Consider the following 24,911-nt stretch of genomic DNA (forward strand, 5'->3'; position numbering starts at 1 on the left):
TTCGAGTCCCACTAGTGGCTGCTGGCCTGACCTTGGTTTGTGACTCCAGTTCGATCGTTTCCTATATCAATTTTTCTGATTTTCATTGAAATGGATCCTGTAAAATTGGTATATCCTTTCCCAACTATCTTGCAAATCTCAAGTTATTCAGTGTCTTGAGGTCCGCCGATTTATATTGTAAAAATGCTGCAAAAATTTCTCCATACATGTTTGTACGAAATCGCATTGTATAAATGCTTGCAATGCCACTTTGCAATGTTTGACCATTATTATTATTTATTTATATATAATTTAGTGTTTCTTGATCTCTATTAGTACACTCGTCGCTTTGGAGCGATTTATGCAATCTAACGTATACACTGTAAAGACCAGTGTACATGTTCGATTGGGTAAATAAATAAATAAAATTATTTGAATCAATTGACCAATCCAGCCAATCAGAAACAACTTTGACGACAGGCAATCAGAAACGAATTACAGACGCCGCTTTGGTTTTATATACTTATGAGTCGTCTAGTTCCAAAACCCGGTAAAAGCATTTCAGTCATTTGTTGGTAAACGCAGTTTTTCTGCCACAACTTTATTTAGTGGATTTCATTTACAAAGTTTTATTTTAATGGAAGATATACGATTTAAAGTTATTTTGCAATTCAGTTTTTTGGAAAATTTTTGAGATTAAATGAAATATTGAGACTTGAAAACGATTTTGCCGGTGTTTGTTCCCGAGTTGTCCTTTCACGGCGATTCCGTTCCTTTGCTCACGATTTCTTTCGGATTGTTTTCTTTCTTGTATCTCCATCTTTGGTTTTTTCAATACTTCGAGACAGATCGTCCATGATAACAGTAATTACAAAGGAAATTGCGGAATGACAGTTGCACCCAGGTAACCGGCCGAAATGGCCGCCATCTTGCCATATGTAGTGTTCTGATTGGCTGTCGGCAGTTTTGCCGTTAATTCGAATAAACAGAGAGTTTTTGCCGTTCTTTGGAACAAAACAATATTTTAAATATATTTTTTTAGTCATTTAACTTGGTTTTAGAAAGAATTCAAGTATACAGTATTGTGTGAAAATATTCCTAGAATCGGAATAAATTTTTATATCAGTTTTGACCAAATATGCAGATACCGGATTTTGGAACTAGACGACTCATATATGAGATTTGAATGGAAGAAAATTTATATTATTTAACAACCGACCAATCACAAACGTCTTTGTCCAATCCAGCCAATCAGAAACGACTTTGACGACAGCCAAACAGAATCGAAATATAGATGCCGTTTCGGATTAACATATAAGATGAATTTTATCAAGCACGAATGTTTTTATATGCCTATATTTGTATTATGCTTATATCTGTCTGGCTACAATGACGCGTTAGATTACTCTGTAATGTCACTGTGGCTAATATGTTAAATTTATATATATAAAATTGGATATCTGTTTCATATAGGCAGTGCCGGTTTTAGGGAGGGGGGGCGGTGCCCGAGGGCGCCAAATATGTTAGGGCGCTGCTCGATGCGCCAAAAGCGCTTTAAAATTAAAATTAGAGCGCCAAAGACCCTACATTTGTACTCGGCAAATTCTATTCAAACAATCTACTGGAAAAAGGCAATCTTCAAATTAAGCTCACCGCGAATTCAAAATCTGATATTATTAGCAATAAACTTATTAATTTAAAATACTTTCACTTATTATATTAAATTTTATAAAACAGCACAATTTACAATAATTATATCCAAACATTCGGGTTTATATGCTTTTGCTGACACTGCCTGAAACTGTAGCAAGGTCCCAAGGCCGGGAAAAAAGAGGATGGTAATTATATATTTTTTATAATTTTTTTCAAAGGGTGTTTAGAAAAAAATTGCCCGAGGGCACCATTGGGTGTAAGTCCGGCACTGCGTATAGACTCCTAAACCACTCAACCGATTACGATGCAACTTTCAGGATTTGTTGTATGCATGTCCGGAAAGCTTACTGTGATAAAAAAAAAACGGGAAAAAACCTCTTAATAGTAATATTCGTAATCACAATTTTACCGTGTAATCAAGGTAATGTTTTCGTAGGTAACCACGTTACCAGTTGGTTTATGACGACACGGCTTTGAAGAGACGTTAGTCGAGCTGGTACAACCATTACTTGAAAAGGGAACGGGATTGCATTGCAACACATGCCGGGTTCAGCTAGTAAACAAAATAAATATATGTATCTCATTGTAAATTTTCTTGAAATTTCCTCTTGTCAAAGGGAAAGAGCCCTACACAACTTGCGTACGTACTAAGGTTTCTAAGTACGTACGTACTTAGAAAATATAATATATGATATATACATGAGATTCCATTTCCGCTGTAGACAAAAGGCAACCGTACACAACCAAGTATATATGTAAGTATACACATACATATGTCTATTCCATTATACAATATCCGTGCCGCTTTTAATTATGAATTAGACCGCAGAGTTGACGAGAAAGAGGAGGCCCAGCCGACCTCCCTTTTCATCAAACAATACGTTTCCTTTAAGTGATCCGCCGAGATTAGCCATATCGAAAATGGCGTTTAAAGCTTTCTTCTTCCTTCCGGCGGATGTGCGTGGCGGAAGTGGCCCCCGGAGCTCTGAACACCACTAGTGCTTTCGATTTTTCCGATACGATACGATACGCTGTGTGCACGTAAAGCTTTCATCGCGATCGAATACAAAAAAAAAAAAAGGAAAAACATACTGTAACTACATATAATACAAGCCAATCGGATTGCACGATCGGAAACGGTGCTGTCATTTTGATATTATAATAATTTAGAAATTATTCCAACAGCGCATCGTATGCATATATGTACATATGTATTAGCCAGCAGTGTGGCTTAATGGTAGCGTGTATATTTAGCACCAAGTGATCAGTGAATTCGATCCGCTATTCTGCTGGTTAGATTTGAGGGTATTTGTGACTCCAAATCGATCGTTTCTTATCACAGTTTGCCAATTTTATCTGATCATTGTTGAAATGGTTCCTCAAAATTGGCAAAAAAATCATCTTTCCTTTTGTCACATAATCTTCTGTATTTATTATGTACAAATCTTAATTCCATAGATGTCTCAATGGATTAATTATGTAGTGAATGAATTAATTAATTAATTGTTATTTCGTGTTCTTCAGCTTCTGGAAATACAGTGATATATGTAATAATAAAATGCTGCATTGTTTGTAATTAGTTGTCCAGGAAGACGCATTGGGGTCTAACCTTCCTGGTATATATCTATGTAAAAATAAAAATAAAATATGTATGTATGTACCAATACCGTTGAAGCACTCTAATTTGAACATTATAGTACAATTTCAAGTCGTTCTGATCGTCGCTTTAAAATTCAGATGCTCAATTACTTTTATAAACTTCAAATTTAAATATAATCAGATAATGGTGGCAATTATGGATATATCGGATGAACCGTTTCAGCAGTGAACATATACATATATGTATGTACATAAATAGGCAAACTCTACAAGTTAATGATTGACATTTTAAATCTATTTTTACCATGGTGTTATTACGGCAGTGCCCCTAAGGCGACACCTTTGTACCTACATATTCATTGAAAGAAGCATTCTTGAGTTTTTTTCTATTATTTATTTGTTTATTTTATTATTTTGGACTATTGTGGCACTACATGAGACCCTAATGCGCTACAATGGTCAAAAAAATATATAGAAATATACTGTATGCAAAATATTGTGTATGCAAAAGCACTTCAATAAACAGAATGTGTGGCATTGCAACGCATGTCGGGTTCAGCTAGTCATAAAAACAATAGCATTATAATAATAGCAGATAAAGTAAAAATATCAAATGATAAAATACAAATTAGGGAATGTCTTGCACCTATAGCCAGCACCAATATACATATAAGAACCAGCCGCAAATACAAAACATCCCTGTGAAACCCAAATGGAAGAGAGATGATCAAAATTCCACTCACACGTCACATTCAATTATGAAAATAATGATAAGCGCATGCTACCAAACAAATACGTCAAAATAATCTCCGATAACCTACGCTTACTGAAGTGGAAAATATCACATTCAGGCTCAGCAGCAACGATTTCATTGAGAAGTCGGATAAGGAATAGGAGTCATTCGATAAAGAACTGTGTAAGCAGGATCATATGATGATGTCTACCTCGCACATACATAATTATTAGGGACACAAACTCCCAACTGTTTCAGCAATGACGGGCATGACGTATTACCACGTAGAAGCTCGAGAACAAAACGAGTTAATGAGAAGTTTCTAGGAAGTTCAAGGGAATTATACCCAAGCATGCCCAAAAGGAATGAAGTAGGGTAAAGATATGGGTAATACCCATAATCTTCACTATATACGAAACGAAGAAATGCTTTTTGCACTTTCTCAATCATTAGAAATAAATTTGCTTCATACAAATTCCACACAATCGCATTTTACTCTAGCTTACTTCTCACAAGTGAGTTGAAAAGCAAGCGAGAAGACAAAGGGTTGGAGAATAACAAAGCATATATGTATACATACATATATAGGGTCCATTGTTTGAGAATTAAGGGAGCACAGAGGTTTCTCTGTACTACTATATGTACTTGAACAAATAAAATATTTTAAATCACATATCGTACGATATATTTCGATTGAGGTCTTACCAGGTTTTTTAAATCAAGCTCTAGCAAAATTTTCCAAAGAAATCTTCATTATAACCTTAAAAAAGTACGATACAAAATAATACATTATAAACAGTTTGCGTTTTTGCCTGACAAAATTTAATTTCAAATTAACAAGGATCACAAGCGAATGTCACTAATATTTCTCAGTTTTTGATAAACCAATATAAATCACTTTCAACGTATCACATCTGTACCTCATACCACCCACAATTTACTAAATTTTATTTCGTTGAATAAAATATAAGGCACACTTATTATTAAATTATATAGGAACACGTACGTATATAAAATGTACAGCAAATAATAAAAAAAAATCTAAATTGATCCAGCTCTGTAACTACACAATAAATATAAAAAAAATAATAATCATACCAGAATGAGATCCTCAAACTTCGGTATACATATTTCAAAGGCTTTTCAAGACAGACGCTTTTGAACTGAGATTGAATACAATATTAAAAAAATACATAAATGAAAGCTGTACTGACCGCCATGGGCGACGGCCGGCAAAGAACTGTATAAATACGTAAAAAATTATTTTCCGTCGGTTCAGTTGTTCTTATCTTTATAGAGGGAATTCACACAGCGAACGACTTGCTGATAAATTAACGAATATTCGCCGAGGAATTTTCTTTATTTATTCGCGTGCTAGAAAGAAAGCAGCTCGACACCTGGACGCCTTAAAAAGCTCCGAAAGCTCGCTCCAATGCGCTTATGTATGTACATTAACACGCGCCCGATAAAGAACGAATTTCTCAAATGCGAAAATTTTCATAACCAACTTGAATGCGATTATTTTTTTAGTGACGCTACAAAAAAAAGTATTACATTTTCCGAGACTCGGGAATAATATTCGCAGCCTGAGAGTAATCCTTACATCTTTAAGTGAAATCCCCTTTCTCAGAATCGTTATAATATTCCGTCTCTCATTTTCAGTATAAGCAATATTTCCCAATAAAGAATAACGTGGTCTATTCTTGAAAATTTCGGCACGCCTTTTCCGAATTGTAATTATGAAACGTCTCACACAAATTGAATGCTTTTTATTGTCGTGCTGTGCATCGTTTCCGAACCTTTTTGGTCGCAGACTAAATTCACAATATAATATACTGAAGGCACTTGGACTGTTTTTTTATTGTTCAAATAAAATTTTGCAATTTGAAATAGTGCCTACTATAAAAAGTTTTCATGTCTTGGAATAACTTATAAGAAATATCTACATATATACATATGTATGTGCATACAACATGACAAAAACGATCGATAGTAGTAGCTTTAGAACTTTGCAATGGATTTTTAAGAAACGTACGTTTACAAAATACGCTCAAGCACCTTATTAAAATTATTAAATGCACAAAAAGATAAATAAATTCCGGAGAGATAAAAAAAAGAAAAGGATAGATAAATAAAGACATTTTGGCACGACGTTATTTGCGCACATTAAAATAAATAAACAACCAAACAAATACTATATGCGAATTAAATAAATATCGGAGTATAATACCAATCCGGGCTTATAGTCGAAATTTATTTATTTAAAATACATGGAGAAGGCAACAAAAAAAAACTACAAAAACGCAATGAATTTCAGGAACTCATAGGAAATCAAATCAAAGTTTATTTTTAAAGAGACAGATTACTATAAGTTACCAATTCCTTTGGTAGACTGTTCCAAATTTTAACCAATCTATTTGAAAAAAAAGATTCTTTGATTTTTTTTGTAGTAAATATATTTTGGAGAGTATGACCTCTCAGATATCTTTTTATTTTGTTGAACGTAAAGAGGTTTATATTATAAGACTTCTTAAGTTTCGATTAGATCGCCTCTTATTCATGCATTCTTTCAATCTCATATCCTATTCAATTTCAAAAGGTACATATGTTTATAATTCTTTTTTGAATCCTTTTAATACATTCTAACCAGCAAAGTAGACTTAGTGGTTACCTTATAATACTGTTACGTACGCCGTGGATTGAGCGAATTGTACTTAGACCAACGGATATCTGTTATCGGTTAACTAAATGCATGCACTTACATTCAAAGATTATATCTGGACTCTAAGTGCATTTAGGCTAAACAATGACCGTTATTAGTTATTTCTCAGAATCGGTACGGGGAGACCCAATGTCGTGGAAAATACATATCCGAATACGTGACTATACAACAGGTAAACAGATTAGGCGTCCTGAGAGATCTACCCTTTATAAGGCGGTACGTAGACGATATCATGTCATTCTGGACTGAACACTGGTAATACGTGTATCTCCTGAATCATCAATAAATGCTGTGAGACGACTGTTGGCCTTTTACTTGGATCCTCCACCCACCCCTACGCAACAATACTTTGAAAAAAGTGGTCACGGCTTCAAATCCCACTGGTTTCTAATGGCCAGACCATGGATTTGTGACTGCAGGTCGATCGTCTCCTATCGAAGTTTGTCAATTTATGTATCTGATTTTCATTGAAACGGTTCAAACAAATTGGCAACTTTGCCTATTTTCTCGCAAAATCTTTGTATAATACTAGTAATACTTGTATCAAACGTACAATGTTTCTGACTACTAAGGCGTATTGGGGTTACCTGTTAGGCTTAACACCAGATCTTCGTTTTAGTGCTTTTAAACGTCCCACTGTGAATAGTTTGAGAATGCCTGTCATATTGTATTGTAATATGCGTTTTGCTGCGGGTGTGAGTGTCTGTAATGTAATGCTGTTGAAATTTCAGCCTTCGACCGAAATAAATCGATAAAATTGCGTGTGTAGACCGAGCAAGACCGATATCATTTTTGGTAAGTTTTATTGAATATTTTATACCATTACGGCACAATGAATCAAGATAATGGAAGAACTGAAGGTGCTTTTAATTTTTCAATCAATAACCAATGTGTATAAAAGATAATCTTTTACGCCTATGCGATACCTCCACTAAAACGTTATTTCAATCATTTTTATTTTTATTAATGCAAAGCAATCAATTACTGTATATACTGCATTTTCGGGACAAATTATTATATATGTATAGGTATATAGGTATACATACAAATATTAGTGTCCTTTCATGATGGCAAATTATTCCGAACAAAGAATGCTCCAACACTCTATTTTACTTTTTTTATGTAGGTACATAGATACTCATTAAATTCAAATACGTCTAAGCAATTTTGTATGAACCAAGTTTATATAATATTATAAAATATTATCATAGAAATTGTCCAAGTTTGTAACTTATGACATTTGTTCAGCTTTCACTCAACACCAGCTTCATATAAGAACATTAAATTTTAAACCCGCAACTTTCGCTCATATTGTATAAATCTTTATTACTACACACACACATATGTACATACTATACACAATATATAGTAGAACGGCATACATAAATGGTTAGAGTGTAATGCTTTCAAATGTGTGGTTACGAGTTCATTCCCTGGCTGTACTGCTGGCCAAACCTTGGATATGAAACCTTGGACTCCAATGTCGATCATTTCCTACCTAAGAATTTTCTAATTTATCTGATCGGCCATTTATAACATGCTGCAAAAATTCAAATTTATCAAATGTATCCATATATGTATGTACATATGTCTCTATGATGCTCTTTAAAAATTAATCTATAAATTGTTTAGCGGTCTAAAATGTAAAATTTTTAATTTATTTTATTTATTTTTACATAAATATATACCAGGAAGGCTTGACAGGAAGACCCCAATGCATCTTTCTCGACAATTAATTACAAACAATGCAGCATTTTATTATTACATAAATCACTGTATTTCCAGAAGCTGAAGAACACGAAATAACTATTAATTAATTACAGAGTAAATCCATTAAGACATCTATGGATTTTAGATTTGTACATATTTTTTACAAATTTTACATACACACAATAAATACAGATGATTTGTGACAACAGGAAAGATGATTTTTTGCCAAATTTGAGGAACCGTTTCAACAATGATCAGATAAAATTGGCAAACTCTGATAAAAAACGATCGATTTGGAGTCACAAATACCCCCAAATCTAACCAGCAGTATGGGGGATCGAACCCACTGATCACTTGGTGCTTAACATACACGTTACCATTAAGCCACACTGCTGGCTTAATGCCACATACATATATATTTTTGCCTTGAACTCGTGTTGAAACGTACGGTGCCGTATATTATGAATAGAAGGATTCTTTTCCGTTCACTACTGTGCCGGGTTTTTTTCCGTGCAAGGCCGAGTAATATAAGTAAACCTTCATACGTACAATTAATCAACAACACCATACATACATACATGTACGTACATAAGTATAAATACATATGTAAAATAATATAAAATTCCGGAATCATAACAAATCCATTGATATTATGGATATGTTATATTAAGTATGAAAAAATAAAGCTCAGACACACCTTCAATTTTATATACACACATACATACATACATATGTATATAAGGTAAATGAAACAATACTCCAGACACGACATGTCATATGAGCATCGATTTTCCAATTTGGTATCCGTTAATATTTAATTGCACTTATCGTTATCCACGTCGATTAAACTCGAATTTAAAAACATCACAATAAATTCTATTGCATTAACAAAAGCATATACCGATAAAATACGCGCGTAATTGAATAAAAAATATACGCATTAAAATATAAATATAAATTTTTCAAAATATTTCCGGAGAAATGAAACCCGTAAGCATATTGTGAATACATAATTAAAGCCGTACGCGGACGGTATTGAAATATGGCTTTAAAGACGTAAGGAAACTTTGATCTTAGAAGTTTCACCAGAGATCCTCGGGGCGCTTTGTAACGTCCTTAAAATTCATTCAATTTTAATAAATTAGCCGTTGATATACACACAGGATTCGACGCCAAGTCTTCTCAACACCATTAAATCCTTTAATACCCGCCAACGTTCTTCCCATATAGATGAAGACACTCAACCATGAAACCTTGTCGTTGTACAATTTACGTACAATGTATTCTCGTATCGCTAATTGGTATGCTGGATTACACGCGTTTTGTTAATCCTAAGAGGAAACGGATATCCAATTTAGCTACGCAGACGTTAAAATATAAAACGATCGTTAAAAAGAATGTATAGCACAATCAAACCGTAACAACAGTGACGAAAACGCTTCTCATTCAGAGCCAAATTACTGCACACACACAGAGAGTATATCAACTAATATAATAAGCGACCAATTTTATATGAAACTATTTTGCTAATTTAATTATGTTATAATGTTGGAATTCAAATGCGAAACATTCCGTTGATACTACTGCGAAATTCGACTGATACAACTTCATCTCGATAACGAGGCGACGGAAAAATGACGCAAAAAATGGCGCCTGAGACATAATCGAATTCTTCCACCGAACAAATTGAACAAGGGTTGGGCAGTACCAGAAATTATGATACATACGAATGTGTTAGTACACGTTTTTACTATGGGTATATTGTTTCTCATATATGTATGTATGTACTGACACGTATTATTAAATACTTTCGTGGGATCACGCACACTTACGGAACCAATACGTATTTCTACTTTGTTTCCGTTAGACAGTTTACATATAAGTTTTATTTTTTTTTATCGCGTAAAAAAATATAAAACGAATCGTTTCGATAAAAAATGAATCAAATTTCATTAAAAAAATGAAAATATATAATTAGTACACGTGCTAGTGATTTTTTTTTATTTTTCCCAGGGCTGTGGAGTCAGAGCATTTCAACCGACTCCAACTCCTTTTTATTACTTCCTTTAATTAATAGTATTAGGGTATGTTTCAAATGGACTCTACTGAGATTTTTACATTATGTATATCTACTAAGAATTGTCTCCTTTTTCGCATTTATACACAAACATTGTGTAGGTACTTACTTTTATTTATACCTATTTCATTACATTCAATAAATTGGATTACATATCAATTTTTAACGATTTTTTTAATTCCTTTAATTTTGAAAATTGCTTTTATTTTTATTACTATTATATTACAATTGTATACGTTGACAATAAAAGTCGATCTTACTGAAATTGTTCAAGTTAGAGTCATAGTTTTGAGTTGAAGTTGGAGTTGGAGTTGGAGTCGGAGTCGGACTCGGAGTTGGAGTCGAAGTCGAATCATAAAAAAATTGATTGAAATTTACATCGTTGACCAAACCGCACAAAATGGCAAAGTTTCAAAACAATCGGAAGTCTGTAGGATTTTTAGCTCAATCGTTTGCGAAGTGAAGCATAAAAGAGCCTTGTAAAAAAAGTCTGAGTCGGTATATTTTGATCCGACTCCACAGCCTTGATTTTTTCTAGTCAAAAACTAATAAATAACTTTAAAAATAAATGAGAGATAAACATTATGTAAAAAATTATATATGAAAATTTAATAAATCATTTTTATTTTATATTCGAGATTGTATTATTGAAAAACGTAATGAACTCAAAAGTAAAATTGAATTCTTAAAAAATATTCGAACACGAAAGACTAATGTAATTCTTGGTTCATTTTTGCTTAAAGCCATTCGAAAGGTAATTTGTGGGCAAAAGTTGAGTTAAATTGGATCCAATTTTCGCCTCGGCAAATATTTCACACAGATAAATCCGAAGATCCCTCGTTCGAGTCCTAATTGCGGACCAATTCGACTTTGACCTGTCCTTTTTTTGTCTCCGAAAATTCTAATAATTTATCACCAAACACGAAAAAAGCGATTTCGAATTGTGAAATTAATTACAAACATGAAAAAAATCCAACTGAATTTTAAACGCGGTAAGTAAATTTTTGAAAAGTCGCTTCTGAAAATAGCACTACTATGTATATTTAGAAAACAATAAATCGTTTGTCAAGTATTCTGGGTTGAATAAATAAATAAAAGTAAGTCAATTTTGCCAAATGAAATATTTATCTATATTAAATCGATAGAGATATTTTAAAACGCCCGTTTAAACTACACAGACATCGCTACGGTTATTTCCAACTCGATGAATTTGTATTCAACCCGCATTATCTTTATTTGCAAATATTTATTTAAAAAATAAAATGAAAAACAAACTGGGTCATGACTCACGTAACGTTTTAACTTTATCGACATCCTCGTGTAGATATTTATAAATCAAAGTGAAACCTACAATGAAAAGCGAGTTTGTCGCCGTGTCTCCGAGTCGACATTTTCCCCGGACAAAATTGAGTTTAAAGAGGAGGTAAAAGGAAAAGCCCTTCAAAAGGGTCGCTTTGCCAACGAAACGCTGGAAAATCAATCCCACTTCAAGTATTATTCATGAGGTTTTCGAGAATATGAAACCAGGTGCTTATACATGATAACAACTTACTTAGCGACTTCTAAGAAAACCTAATAGGTTAGACCGGGTCAATAGCCAACACAACACAAATAAATGTATATACCTATAGTATGTATGGACATCTACATACATATGTATGTATATCAATATTTCCGTGACTAATTTCGACATATAAAACTTGAAATTGAAATTGAAAAATTATCTTTTCCTGCTGTAAATAAAAAAAATAGTGGAAGAAAAATCGAACAAGAGTAAACTGCCACTTCCGGTTGACGGACGCTTGTGAAATTGTATGCATAACTTGGTTTTAAGTTTAAATTTTTGGATATGAAATTTCAGTTCAATAAATTAAAATGTTTCTGAGATATACATATAAAACCTCGATTCTCTAGAGTAAAAGAACTACTTAAATACTTAAAAAATATTGGGATATAAAATTTACAACTTATTTTACATCTAAAAAAAAATTAATATGATTCGATTAGCCGTTTGGGAGATAATTTAATTCAAAATCTTAAAAAAAAAAGAAGACACCTATAAGGGGAGGTACCATTTCCGGCCAACATAAAAATTTACGTCGTATCGATAAGAACTTCAGTAACCGATACTAAGTTTCAGTTCGATAGGAAACTAATGGTGTTCAAAAAAATCCCCAAAATACACAAACACACACACACATTTTTTCTAGATCATGAAAACGTGATCAGTGATCGATTCCGAGTTCGAATCAGTCAAAATCTCGAGTTCGAATTTTCGCATGATCACAAAACTTCATCTATTGTTACTATGTAAATACATAAAGTAAAAAATAGCGTCGATATAAAAGTTCGAAGGAAAAAGTAATTCGAGCTGATTGTCCAAATGAAGGAAAGATTTTAATTGGGAAACAAAATTTTTCAAACTTCTTCTCTCATTGAAACTACTACGTATAAAACTATAGTGGTCGTAAACTTTAAACGTGTATGTATTTATATATAATATTATCATAAAAGTTAAATTATAAACAGGGCCGATCAAAATTTGAATAAAAATATTGGAAAATATTTAGCAAGCTTTTAATGAAACTGTACAATAAATTTCAATGAAAAGACGTAGGAAATTGATTTGAAAATTACATAAACTATGCATAATCAAAGCATTTTCGGCCGCTTCCGATCAACAGATGGTTGATAATCAGCTTATTAAATTTAGTACGACTTAATACAAACCTGTCACTGTCATTGCGGCAATCGCGATTGTGATCGAATTTTGCAACGATTCCACAATCCAGTTAGCAAAATTAAATATATATACGTCAGTGGCGTGACGTCCATGGAGGCTATGGATGCTGTGCATCCCTTAAAATTTACGTCAAAAATATTTTAATACCGTTGTTTTCTGAATTTCTTAGTTTTATTTCTCTTTCATTTATTTATAATTACGTGATTATAATATATACGATCTTTTGTATAATCCAAAATTGACATAAACAAGCATACCCGTAGAAAGGCCGTAGCCGTCTGCGCGACCGGTGCTTGTTTCCCACCAAGCTTGTATTACCATGGATGCTGAAGTTCTCTACAAATCTTTTGCGCATGCGCACAAGTGAGCTGTCACTCTTGCGTATGCGCATGAGTGAGACGACTCTACAGTCGTCTCGCTCGCGCAACACTTGCTCTGGAAGCAAAATCTCTTTTTGCGTATGTATGTGGACTTGATTCGCTTTCTATATGTGGACTTTCGCTTGACTCACTGATTGATATTTTAAGTTATTTACTTTTATTATTTGATTGTAATTTATTACGTCCCAAATTATTATTTATTATGGCCCTAAATATAAACAGCCAAAGTAACAATGCAAGTGGATTTATCGCCGTTGTTAATAATAATTGCAATTGTTTAGTTAAAAATATACTAAAAAGGACATTTGCTTCTCTACCATATAACGAAAAAGAGATTATTGTTAAAAGCCCAAAACCCACACCAATAATGAATATTTATTCAAAAACGAAAATATATCAAAGACATTTTAATAAATATAAATATGACAATGCTTGGAAGAATAAAATAAAATTTAAAAAATGGCAACGTTTGAAAACGATCGGATAAGAACCCAAATTTCTTTCGACTACAAATCGTAAGTGAAAGTAAGAAGAGGTCAGTAGAAAAAATAAACTAATCGTGTTTTGGACAACATCCTCAACATGGTTGAAAAGTCACCGCACGCCACTGATATACATACATATGTACATACATACCAGTGACGTAGCTACCGCACCCGCAGACGCTGCAATGCGGGGGGGCGCCGAGATCTGGGGGGCGCCACGAAGCGCGCCTTTTTCACTGATTTTTTAATTTGTTCCGTTTTTTTGAAATAACTTTTTAAAAACTTCTCTAATTTTTCAACCTTTTTGTACTATATGTATGTACATACATTATTATACATATTTTGAATTGTAGTTGATCTATGCCAATAGGGCTAGAAGACTGCCGTCTTTTTCCATCTTTTGAACGTCAGTGCCACTTCAACCTATTTGCTGAGAATTCTCTTATTCTTGGATATATTTTTTCAATGTGTAAACAATAAAACAAAATTAAATGATTAAAACCAATAAAATTCATAAGTTTTTCGCCGTCACCATTAACAGGTGGGAAGTTTTTAAGGAAAATTCACCATCAGTTACTTTAAACAGATTGTGCACTGCTTGTTGGTCGTCCAGATTAAACTATCAATGCACTTCGATATATATAGGTACATATACCAATACGTAAAAAAGGTATAAATTATTAATTTGGAAAGTTATTTTGCTGTAAGTAAATAATATGAATATATGGGGGGAGGGGCGCCTTAAAATATTTTGCGGGGGGGCACCAGTAATTCACACTACGCCACTGATACGTAAATATAAGCCTTTATAATGTATGAACAATCTCACAAACAAAAAGATTAACTACTCGACAGTTACATACAAGTTTTTTTTTGTGATGATGCATGAAATCATTGCTGTTTTTTTTTTTTTAATAAATGAGATTCACTACTTGTCTAGAGATATCACCTTACCAAATTCTATAATTCTACCAGCTCGTAATATGTGATAAACCCACCTGGCGTCCGTCGGCTTGTAAGTGACATCATACTTGTCCACGTTGTCAATCGCCGTGGCCCAAGATACTTTGACGGATGTCGGATTCAAAAAGGTCACTGTTATATTTTCAGGTACACCGAGGCCTCCGGGAATAGACCCTGAAACGAAAAAAAAACACACACCGATTTACAAACACTAAATCATCACGAATAATAATAAGAATAAAAAGCTTCCACAACACAAAATAAAAGCGGTATAATATGTACATATTGTGCTTTACAAGTGAGACGGAAACATACACGTGTTTATTTCGCGTTCGAATTAAAAACATTCGGAAATGTGTTCCATTGTTTAGACGTCACATTCGGAAAACGCGTATTCTCATCACACTAAAAGCTTTATGACGTCTTTAAATGTAGACAGAACAACTTTACCGTAACACGAAATTCTTCGGAAAGCTTCCATCTCATAATTAAGGCAGACGCGAAAGCGTAGCCACTTCTCGAATCTCGAATGGGGAATCTTAAATATTTCTCAAATTATTTTACAAACATCCACGTATAAAAACTTTGCAATCAAATAAATGTTTTTCCAACAACTTCCGAAATCAATCAACAAAGTTGAACAAACCCTGACAGGAGATCTACCGTATGAGCTGACCCACATTCACCTTCACTTACAACCTGCCAATCGAACTATGTACATACATTCATTTTTATTATATTTTTATTTATTTATTGAAAAATCAACATGACTCGGATGTAGAAATTCATAAAAATAAAGAATAAATATAACAAAATAGCATCTGAGCCCAATTATAGATTTTTACAAAATAAATAATATATCTAGTACGGCGGTCTCCGTGACGAGACAGAATGTTAAATGACAGAAAACGCAAATATCGGAAGGCAAAGATCGAAATTAATGTGCGCGCGCAGAATACGGAAGGAAAAGCATGTTCCTCTTGTTCCTGTTGTATCCTGCTCGCGCAAATTAAGTGAGTATATACGTGAGTATGTACCGTTTACCATGCACCATTTTTTTTTGATCTTTCGACTTAAGATCTTTCGATTTTCGATATTTGCCTTCCGATATTTGCGTTTTCTGTCGTTTAACATTCTGTCTCGTCACGCAGACCCCTAGTACGAGTCTACCTCACGGGCCGGAATGTGAAATTACCGAAAACGCAAATATCGGAAGGCAAAGATCGAAAATCGAAAGATCTTAAGTCGAAAGATCAAAAAAAAGGGTGCATGGTAAACGGTACATACTCACTTAATTTGCGCGAGCAGGATACAACAGGAACAAGAGGAACAGGCTTTTCCTCCTGTATTCTGCGCGCGCACATTAATACGGGAGGAAAAGCCTGTTCCTCTTGTTCTTTTTTTGATCTTTCGACTTAAGATCTTTCGATTTTCGATCTTTGCCTTCCGATATTTGCGTTTTCGGTAATTTCACATTCCGGCCCGTCACGGAGACCGATCTAGAACATATGTACATATAGACAAACAAATGAAAAAGAAAATAATAAAACTAAAATATGACTAAATAGGACAATGCATAATCTAATATATAATTTCGAAAGAGACTTTGTATGTAAGTAACTATTGTTGGCTGGAAAATGGTTGGGAACATCGAAAACAAGTCAAAATTTCCATGACAACATGGGGACGGGGGACAGGGGGCACCGGGGACGGAAGCCCCCGGGGGGCACCGGGGGCGATGGACACTGGGGGAGCCGCCGGATTCTGGTATAATATATAATACATCTAATATATAATTTCGAAAGAGACTTTGTAAGTTTATAACGATAGTTGGTTGTAAATCGAAAACAAGTCATTTTCTATGACGATTCGATTAGTTGAATATTTTTTCAATAAAAATCAGATAAATTGACAAACTCTGATAGGAGACGATCGACCTGGAGCACAAATCCAAGGTCTGGCCAGCAGAAACCAGTGGGATTTGAACCCGGGCCCACTTTGTTCAAAGTATTATACATATACTAACCGGTTATTATTAGCGACAGTTGTAGTATCTAGTGGCATTTTGCACATAAATTTGGAAGGTTAAATTCAAGTTTCTCTCGGCGTGTGTCGAATCGGAATGAGAGTGGAAAAAAAATATTTGAATATACAAACATATTAAAAAATAATTGAATATTTAATTCAAATTAAAATTTGAATTGATAGCTATTCAAACAAGATGATTAAAAATTAATATTTATCCACTAATGATACGGTTTGAGTTGGGTGACGCTGGGCATTTGAACACAAATCGAAGATATGCATAACACCAGTATAAACCTAGTACGAAATCAACCATTGAAAATATTTTCACGTTGTAAAATCGACGCATGCTCTTTCTTGGCTGATTATCTGTCTGACGAAAAAACTATTCTGCTGGTTGAAAACTGATACATACTTAAATATTTGTCATACCTACATATGTACATACATATATGTATGTTTGATAGACAAATTTGAATTAAAATATTGTAAATTGGCAGCAATTATCCATTCTTAATACGAGTCATAGATGAAATGGTTAAAAAAAGCTTTCATACATATAATCATAATCAATCTACATATGAGTCGTTATATTTGAAAGTGGCCAAAGTCCAATTTTCAGATCCAAAAAACACTATTTCAGTTTGAATTAATTCACAAATTGTTATCACTACCTTTAATTTGATATGTCCAGAATCTCGTGCAAAGCAGAATAAACTTATTACAGGCCAGCAGCATTTAAAAATATTTTAGAACGCAAAACATTATATAATATTTAATGATTTGCGAGATATTTCTCGAAATGAAGAAAGCCAATTTCGCCAATTACGCCAATTTCGATAATCGATATGCCAAAGAAATGATTGTTTTTTTGCAATTATTAATATTTTTGTAAACCTTAGGATTTCTCAAACTTTTTCTTCCGCGAAACACTTCGACGATCCAAAATCTTTCGAAAAACACATTGGTTGTTTCATATGTAACCAGTGGTTTTACCCAACTTTGCACGGTATTTTTAAACAAACTCCTTAAACATAGCTAATCTAATAATAAACATTAATTTGGTTTTTTTTTATTAAATTTATTTGAACCAAACTGAAAAAAGAATCCGGAACCGGAACTGAAACAGGAATCGGGATCCGAATCAGAAACCGGAATCCGAATCTGAAACTGAAAAAGGAATCTGTATCCGGAAATGAAAAAGTAATCTGGATCCAGAACTGAAGAACGAATCGGGATCCAGAACTGCAACAGGAATCGGGATCCGGAACTGAAATCGAAATCGATATACATAGATGTCATCGTCATAGAAAATTATATTTTTTCGATAACGTCACGGCTTCTGCCTCCAACACCTTACATATTTACATACAAAGTATCTTTCGAAATTATATCTACATACACATATATAAAATTGAATGTCTACTAGTCTGTTTGTCTGTCCATCTGTCTGGTTTGTATTGGCTCCTAAACCACTCAACCGATTATGATGGAACTTTCAGGATTTATTTTATGCATGTCCAGGAAGTTAATTGTGAAAAAAAATGGGATAAAACCTCTTAGTAATATTCGTAATTACGATTTTACCGACGCGAAAGTTTAAAGCGCCATTGTGTCGCCAAGGAAATGTGTTCGATGGCAACCACGTTACCAGTTGGTTTATGACGACAGAGCTTTGAAGAGACACTTGGGTTGGGTTCCAACCATCACTTGAAACGGGAAAGCGAACGGAAACGGGAATTGCATGCCTTATTCTGGCATTGCAACCCATGCTGGGTTCAGCTAGTATTAGATCAAATACACGCATTTAAAACAAATGGTGCATATTGATTTAGGTCATTTTTCACGGAAAACCAGTATTCCGCGGAAAATACATAGTTTGGGTAACATTGTCCCATAAAACACCCCTTGGATGCTCCCGGTTGGAAAATGATCGGTATAATATAACATAATAATTTCGATATCGAAGCGTGCGAGCATCAAAAGCGGCCCTAAAGGTAATTATTATACGTATAGTGGTTTCTATTTGCCCGAGTATGATTTTATTTCGATTCCAAGTGCTTGGTGAGTATTTACCGAAGGCTGATGAAACTCGAGGGCTCCGACAGACACTCGTAAGTCTGAGATATCAAAGGGCACGGATCGGCCAACAAGTGTCTCACTTTTTGTTTGCCCTTTCGGGAACAAACAGTGTAACGTGACCGAAGGCTTTCGCGGCCGAATTGTTGGTTTACCGATCCGACCGGACAATATTGATTTTCGCCTCTCGATAGACCGTTTTCCAATTAAGGAAACGCATTTACCGATATGGATTTTCCCGCCAAACGTGCACCGGGTGAATATATGTATGTATAGTCCGCGAAAATGTAACGCTCCAATACGAGAGCAATTTTTCCCGCCGGTTGGAAAAAAATTTGCATACAGCGATACGACCGGTTTGTTATTTAATATTTACTGTTGGAGGCGTTGCGCGGAACCGTCAAAACTATAATTAATCACTGGAAAAAAAAAACGTTATTTATTATTTATGTGAAAATGTACGTTTTTAGTTACAATTTGACCTGGCCGAGTCACGAAAACCTGAAATTGAAATTTCCGGTACAAACAAGCGAAAAACTATACCATCCATTGGAATTGAACCATTTTTTTTTCAATCGAATGAAAGAAATAATTTGCAGGTTTCAACACAAACTGTTTAGACATTTCTTATATACATACAAATTTTGTATATAAAGTCCTTACAATACAAAAATAAACAAGACCTCTCAAGTTTCACCGCACAATATAAACTAAAAGTTTCGTTTATAATATCTACTACATACACAATAGGTAAGAAGCAGGTAATTTCTCAAGGAGGGAGAGGAAAATGGAGACTATAGGGTGCCTTCCCCATTTGTCCTACTTTAGTTTCGTGCAACGTTTCAGGATTGCAACGCCACTCGATGCTAACATCACCATCAAAGCAGTTCGTAATATCTTCCGTAAAGTTTTACTTCAAAATTAGCACAGATAAAAATAGATAAAAACAGTATAAATTGAATACAAAATGAATTTAAAAAATATCAACATTAAATCATAACTTAAAAGACCATCGAAAATAAGCCTGGACCCTGTGACCAAACAATAATTCAGAACCTTTTCTTGTGCTCGGGTCACTCATTTTTTTAGAACATAGAATACACTCGCTGGATATCCTACAATGAATGAATTCTATATAATTTTAGAAACGCTTTTTTGTATAAAATTGAACTGTCTTTTTTAGAAAAAGGGTGTTGATTTTGATATTTAAATAATATGTACATTAAAAGGTATTCAATTTGTTTTTGCCTGCGGCGTATGATTTTTCTTTTATTACACTGAAGAACAAAAACATCATGTTTTTTAGTTACCTGAATAGAGACTATGCAAGCTAAGTTAATAGAAAACCAATAGAAAATAGAAAACCAATCTTTGCAAACACTAGTGAAATATAAAACTGGCCCTATGAATTAATAAATATTAGCACGGGAAAAAAACGTGTTAAAAAAATATAGTTTTGACTTTAAAAATTCGCTAAATAATAAATCGTAAATATCTAAAGCAACAAAAAATTGATTTCAATACTCATTTTGAGCAAAACGATACTAGATTTTGGGATAAATACGGCAAAAGCCAAAAAACTGTAAAAATAAGGCATTTTTTAAACGCTCTTATGTCATAAACGAGATCAAACCAATTAAAATCATCATCATATTCGAATTAAATGGTTCAAATTTAGTAAGGTTGCCTAGTTCTACTCAGATAATTAAAAAAAACCTTTATGATGTTTTGATTATTCAGTGTAATAAAAGAAAAATCGTACGTCGCAGGCAAAAACAAATTGACCCTTTAATGTACAATTTACATATTATATAAATTTCAATTTATGACAAAACAGCCTTTCTAAAATTATATATTATAGAATTCATTGTACGATATCCAGCGAGTGTAGATTTATTACCTACGGTCGCTTTTTGATGAGTCTATTTATTTAAACATATTTTCATTATGATTCAACCCAGAATCGGAACCCTTCAAAAAACATGGGCCCTGGGAATTTCTCTCCTCTCGTCAACCCTGCTTTCACCCAAATATTGTAAGCATTTATACATGTATTAAAAACTTATTATACACACATATTACCTAACTCATTATCATCCACTATGGATCTCGCAATATTCGACACTCAAAAACGCCATTAACTTTCCAGCTCAATTGTACCGAAACGCGTAATTCAATATTTAAATTCCGACTATTCGTTCACATTTCAAAGCGATGTTCACGTAAATTAACGATTATCTCGAAATACACGATGGAGCCAATTTAAACCTTCGCGAATCGCATATGAAATAATGCGAAACCAAGCATAGACGAACACACTCCACGCATTACTTAGCCCATTGTCACGAAATCCTACATTAAACTTTCAAATTGCCAATTATTCCGTCGAACCTGAAACAACGTCAGGACAAGACAAAATGAAAATTACTAAAAAAAAGAAAATTATAAAGAAAAGAAAAGGTAAAGTCGTCTCGCACGAGAGCAAAAATGCACTCCACCGAGAGTCTGTTGCACTCTCGAGTGCACACTTATAGTTAGGCGAACAATGCATCTCATAACAGCCCCGAGCGTATAGATGCATCCCTATAAAGCACGTCAACTTGTAATTTTATTACGAGACGCCGTTAATATAATATTAAAATACATGTCTGAATATCTGACGGGTAGATGCGGAGACGTACTCCTCTCTAATTAAATATAAACACACCATGTGAGACGCAAATGTATGTATGCAGTGGCGGACTGGCCATACAAGCGTAAATGCCCGATGGCATGTGGGACCCACTATCCGTTAGAAAATATGGGCCCTCAGTAAAATTAAATAACTGTTTAACTATTTCACGTGTGTTAAAATGTATAGGATATTACACTTTGGGACCTAGAGTCTGGGTATTTCAACAAAACAAATTTCTCACGATATACACAAACAACTAATACCTGCCTTAACAGCCCAAGGATCGGTTAACTTTTTTTACAAGGCTCGAAATGTAAGTTTCAACATTTGCATAGGACGAATCATCATCAACCAGCGATTTAAATTTACTTCATACATACTTTCAAAATAGCATTCGATTATACTTCGACGATATAGTAAGATTTAAATACACAATTTTAAACAGTTTCCGAATATAAAGTCTATTCCTAATCTAGACACATCCATGTAGATACACATTAATTGAAAATATGCATTTTTTGTTTTCAGGGACGTAATTTGGGGGGGCACTCGCCCCCCTAAATTAAAGAATAGTGTGAATTTAGAAAATATTATGAATTTAATGATTAATGAGATACTATGGATCTATGACTGCTGCTTTTATTTCTTATGTATGTTACTTTTGGGTAACTAATACTATAATCGCAGCTATGTGCTTTGAAAAAAAAAGATTTTATTATTTTGAAGCAAGTATATTTTGGTTTTTAAGTGGTATGCCTTGGGTAACATTCTTAGAAATTGTTCATCCCATGGAGCAAATCGTTAGAAAGGTCCCCTTTACTTTTTTTTTCTCAAAAACAGATGTGTATCGTTTATTTTTCCGAAAGTTCGTATATTTACTTTATCTATGTACGTAGTAACAATAGATGAAGTTTTGTGATCATGCGAAAATTCGAACTCGAGATTTTGACTGATTCGAACTCAGAATCGATCACTGATCACGTTTTCATGATCTAGAAAAAATGTGTGTGTGTGTGTGTGTGTGTCTGTGTGTGTGTCTGTGTGTGTGTCTGTGTGGGTGTGTATTTTGGGGATATTTTTAACACCGTTAGTCCTATCGAACTGAAACTTAGTATCGGTTACTGAAATTCTTATCGACATGACGTAAATTTTTTTCAAATTTCTAAGTTGACCGGAAATGGTACCTCGCCTTATAGGTGTCCTCTTTTTTTAAGTTTTTGAATTCAATTATCTCCCAAACCACTAACTGAATCGGACTGAATTTTTTTTAAATATGATACAAATAATAATTTTCATAACCTCATATTTTTTAAATATTTCTATCTGAACCGGAAGTAGTACTTTTACTCTAGAGAATTGAAATTTTTTATGTTTTTTTCAGAAACCTTTTGGTTTATTGAACTGAAATTTCATATCTAGAAGTTTAAGTTTAATACCAAGTTAATTATAAAATTTAGTTAGCATCCGTCAACCGGAAGTAGCAGTTTACTCTTGTTCGATTTTTCTTCCACTATTTTTTTCGACCCCTTAAACATGTGTGTTCGTCACAAAAAAATTCAAGTATAATTCTTGTATCAATTTGATGAAAATAAAAAAAAATTATTATATTTTATAAACCGGAAGTGGGATTTTTTTTCTCGTAGGAAGGTCAAAAATGTTGTGCCCACTACTCTGTCCACACCCCTGAACGTATTAAGCTGAAAATTTATATTTCTATACTTTATGTACTAACTTAGAGCTGGTAGGGTTTTGGTCAGAATTCGTAAACCGGAAGTAGTATTTTTTTTTTAAAACAATATTTAATTATTTTATTTTGACCTTTTAAATTGTTTTAAGCTTCTTGATATTTATTGTGTATAATAAAAATAGTGGTTGTAAGTAAAAATAAAAAAAAAAATTACTTAATTTAATGAACCGGAAGTGGGATTTTTTTCCTCGTAGAAAGGTCAAAAATGTTGTGCCCACTACTCTGTCCGCACCCCTGATCGTATTAAGCTGAAAATTTAAATTTCTATCCTTTATGTACTAACTTAGAGCTGGTATGGTTTTGGTTAGAATTCGTAAACCGGAAGTAGTATTTTTTTTTTAAACAATATTTCAATATTTTATTTTGATCTTTAAAATTATTTTTATTTTCTTGATATTTAATGAGTATGATACTGATAGTGATTTTTAGTAATAAAAAAAATTTGAACACAATCAGACAACCGGAAGTAGGACTTTTGTTTTGTGCAAGTTTCCATACATTTGCGCTCAATTTGTATCGCTATCATAGTCATCAGTTCAATATCGAATTTTGTTTTGTAACCTTCTTATATTCCTCAAATACATAGATAAAGTCATGGGTTGGTCACACCCGAATTTTTTTTGATATAGTGATACATTTTGTTGGTCGATTTTTGGAAAAAAATTTTCGCCTGCGTCGCTTTTTTGGCTTTTTACATAATATTTTTTCAAAAATAAGCAAATTTCTTCAAATTCAATTTTACCAATCTTTGCCTGCCCCCCCCCCAAGAAAAAGCTGAAATGACGTCCCTGAAAGTAAAAGCCGCTTTTATGCCGCATTATTTTATGATGCATTCTATTTACCTAGGAAAAGGGTTAAAACGAAATATACAATGTAATTTATTGTAGCTTTTGCCTAAATTTGTTTATTCCCATTTTTGAAAATTTTATTTATTTCTTGCCCTTGATTTTTATCATGATGGAAAGAAGAAAATTTTGTTATATGGGGGAGGGGATAAATTTTTTTAACCCAGGGTGGGCCCCCTTTGACTCCTGGCATGTACTGATTTCAGTCCCAGTCCGCCACTGTATGTATGTATACCGCAGATACGGTGGAAAACCCACTTCGAACCAAACAGATATACATATATGTACATATATAGATACATAGAGAAGGAAAGAAGGACCAAAAGAGAGTCCTCGATGAATATAACACAATTTAGAAAATGAATCGTTCCCGTTTCGTCCCTCGTTTGTTTTAATGAAATTCTCACCCTCGTAACAACGCCCAAATACACTTTTAATAAATACGTTGACAACAAAATTGGCCAAACTAAATATAATCGCGTTTCATTCAATTTACA

General features: G+C 33.6%; 1 protein-coding gene across 1 annotated transcript in view; it reads right to left on the reverse strand.

Annotated features, from left to right (window-relative positions):
• The window catches only part of LOC143915554 (uncharacterized), a 183,343-nt gene that overhangs the window by 86,864 nt on the left and 71,568 nt on the right, over positions 1 to 24,911 (reverse strand). The window contains exon 2 of the mRNA XM_077436252.1: positions 15,080 to 15,218. Coding sequence (XP_077292378.1) covers positions 15,080 to 15,218 — 139 coding nt within the window. The remainder of the gene's footprint in view (positions 1 to 15,079; positions 15,219 to 24,911) is intronic.

The sequence above is a fragment of the Arctopsyche grandis genome, chromosome 8 (assembly GCF_051622035.1).
Source record: "Arctopsyche grandis isolate Sample6627 chromosome 8, ASM5162203v2, whole genome shotgun sequence".
In the NCBI taxonomy this organism is placed as follows: Eukaryota; Metazoa; Arthropoda; class Insecta; order Trichoptera; family Hydropsychidae; genus Arctopsyche; species Arctopsyche grandis.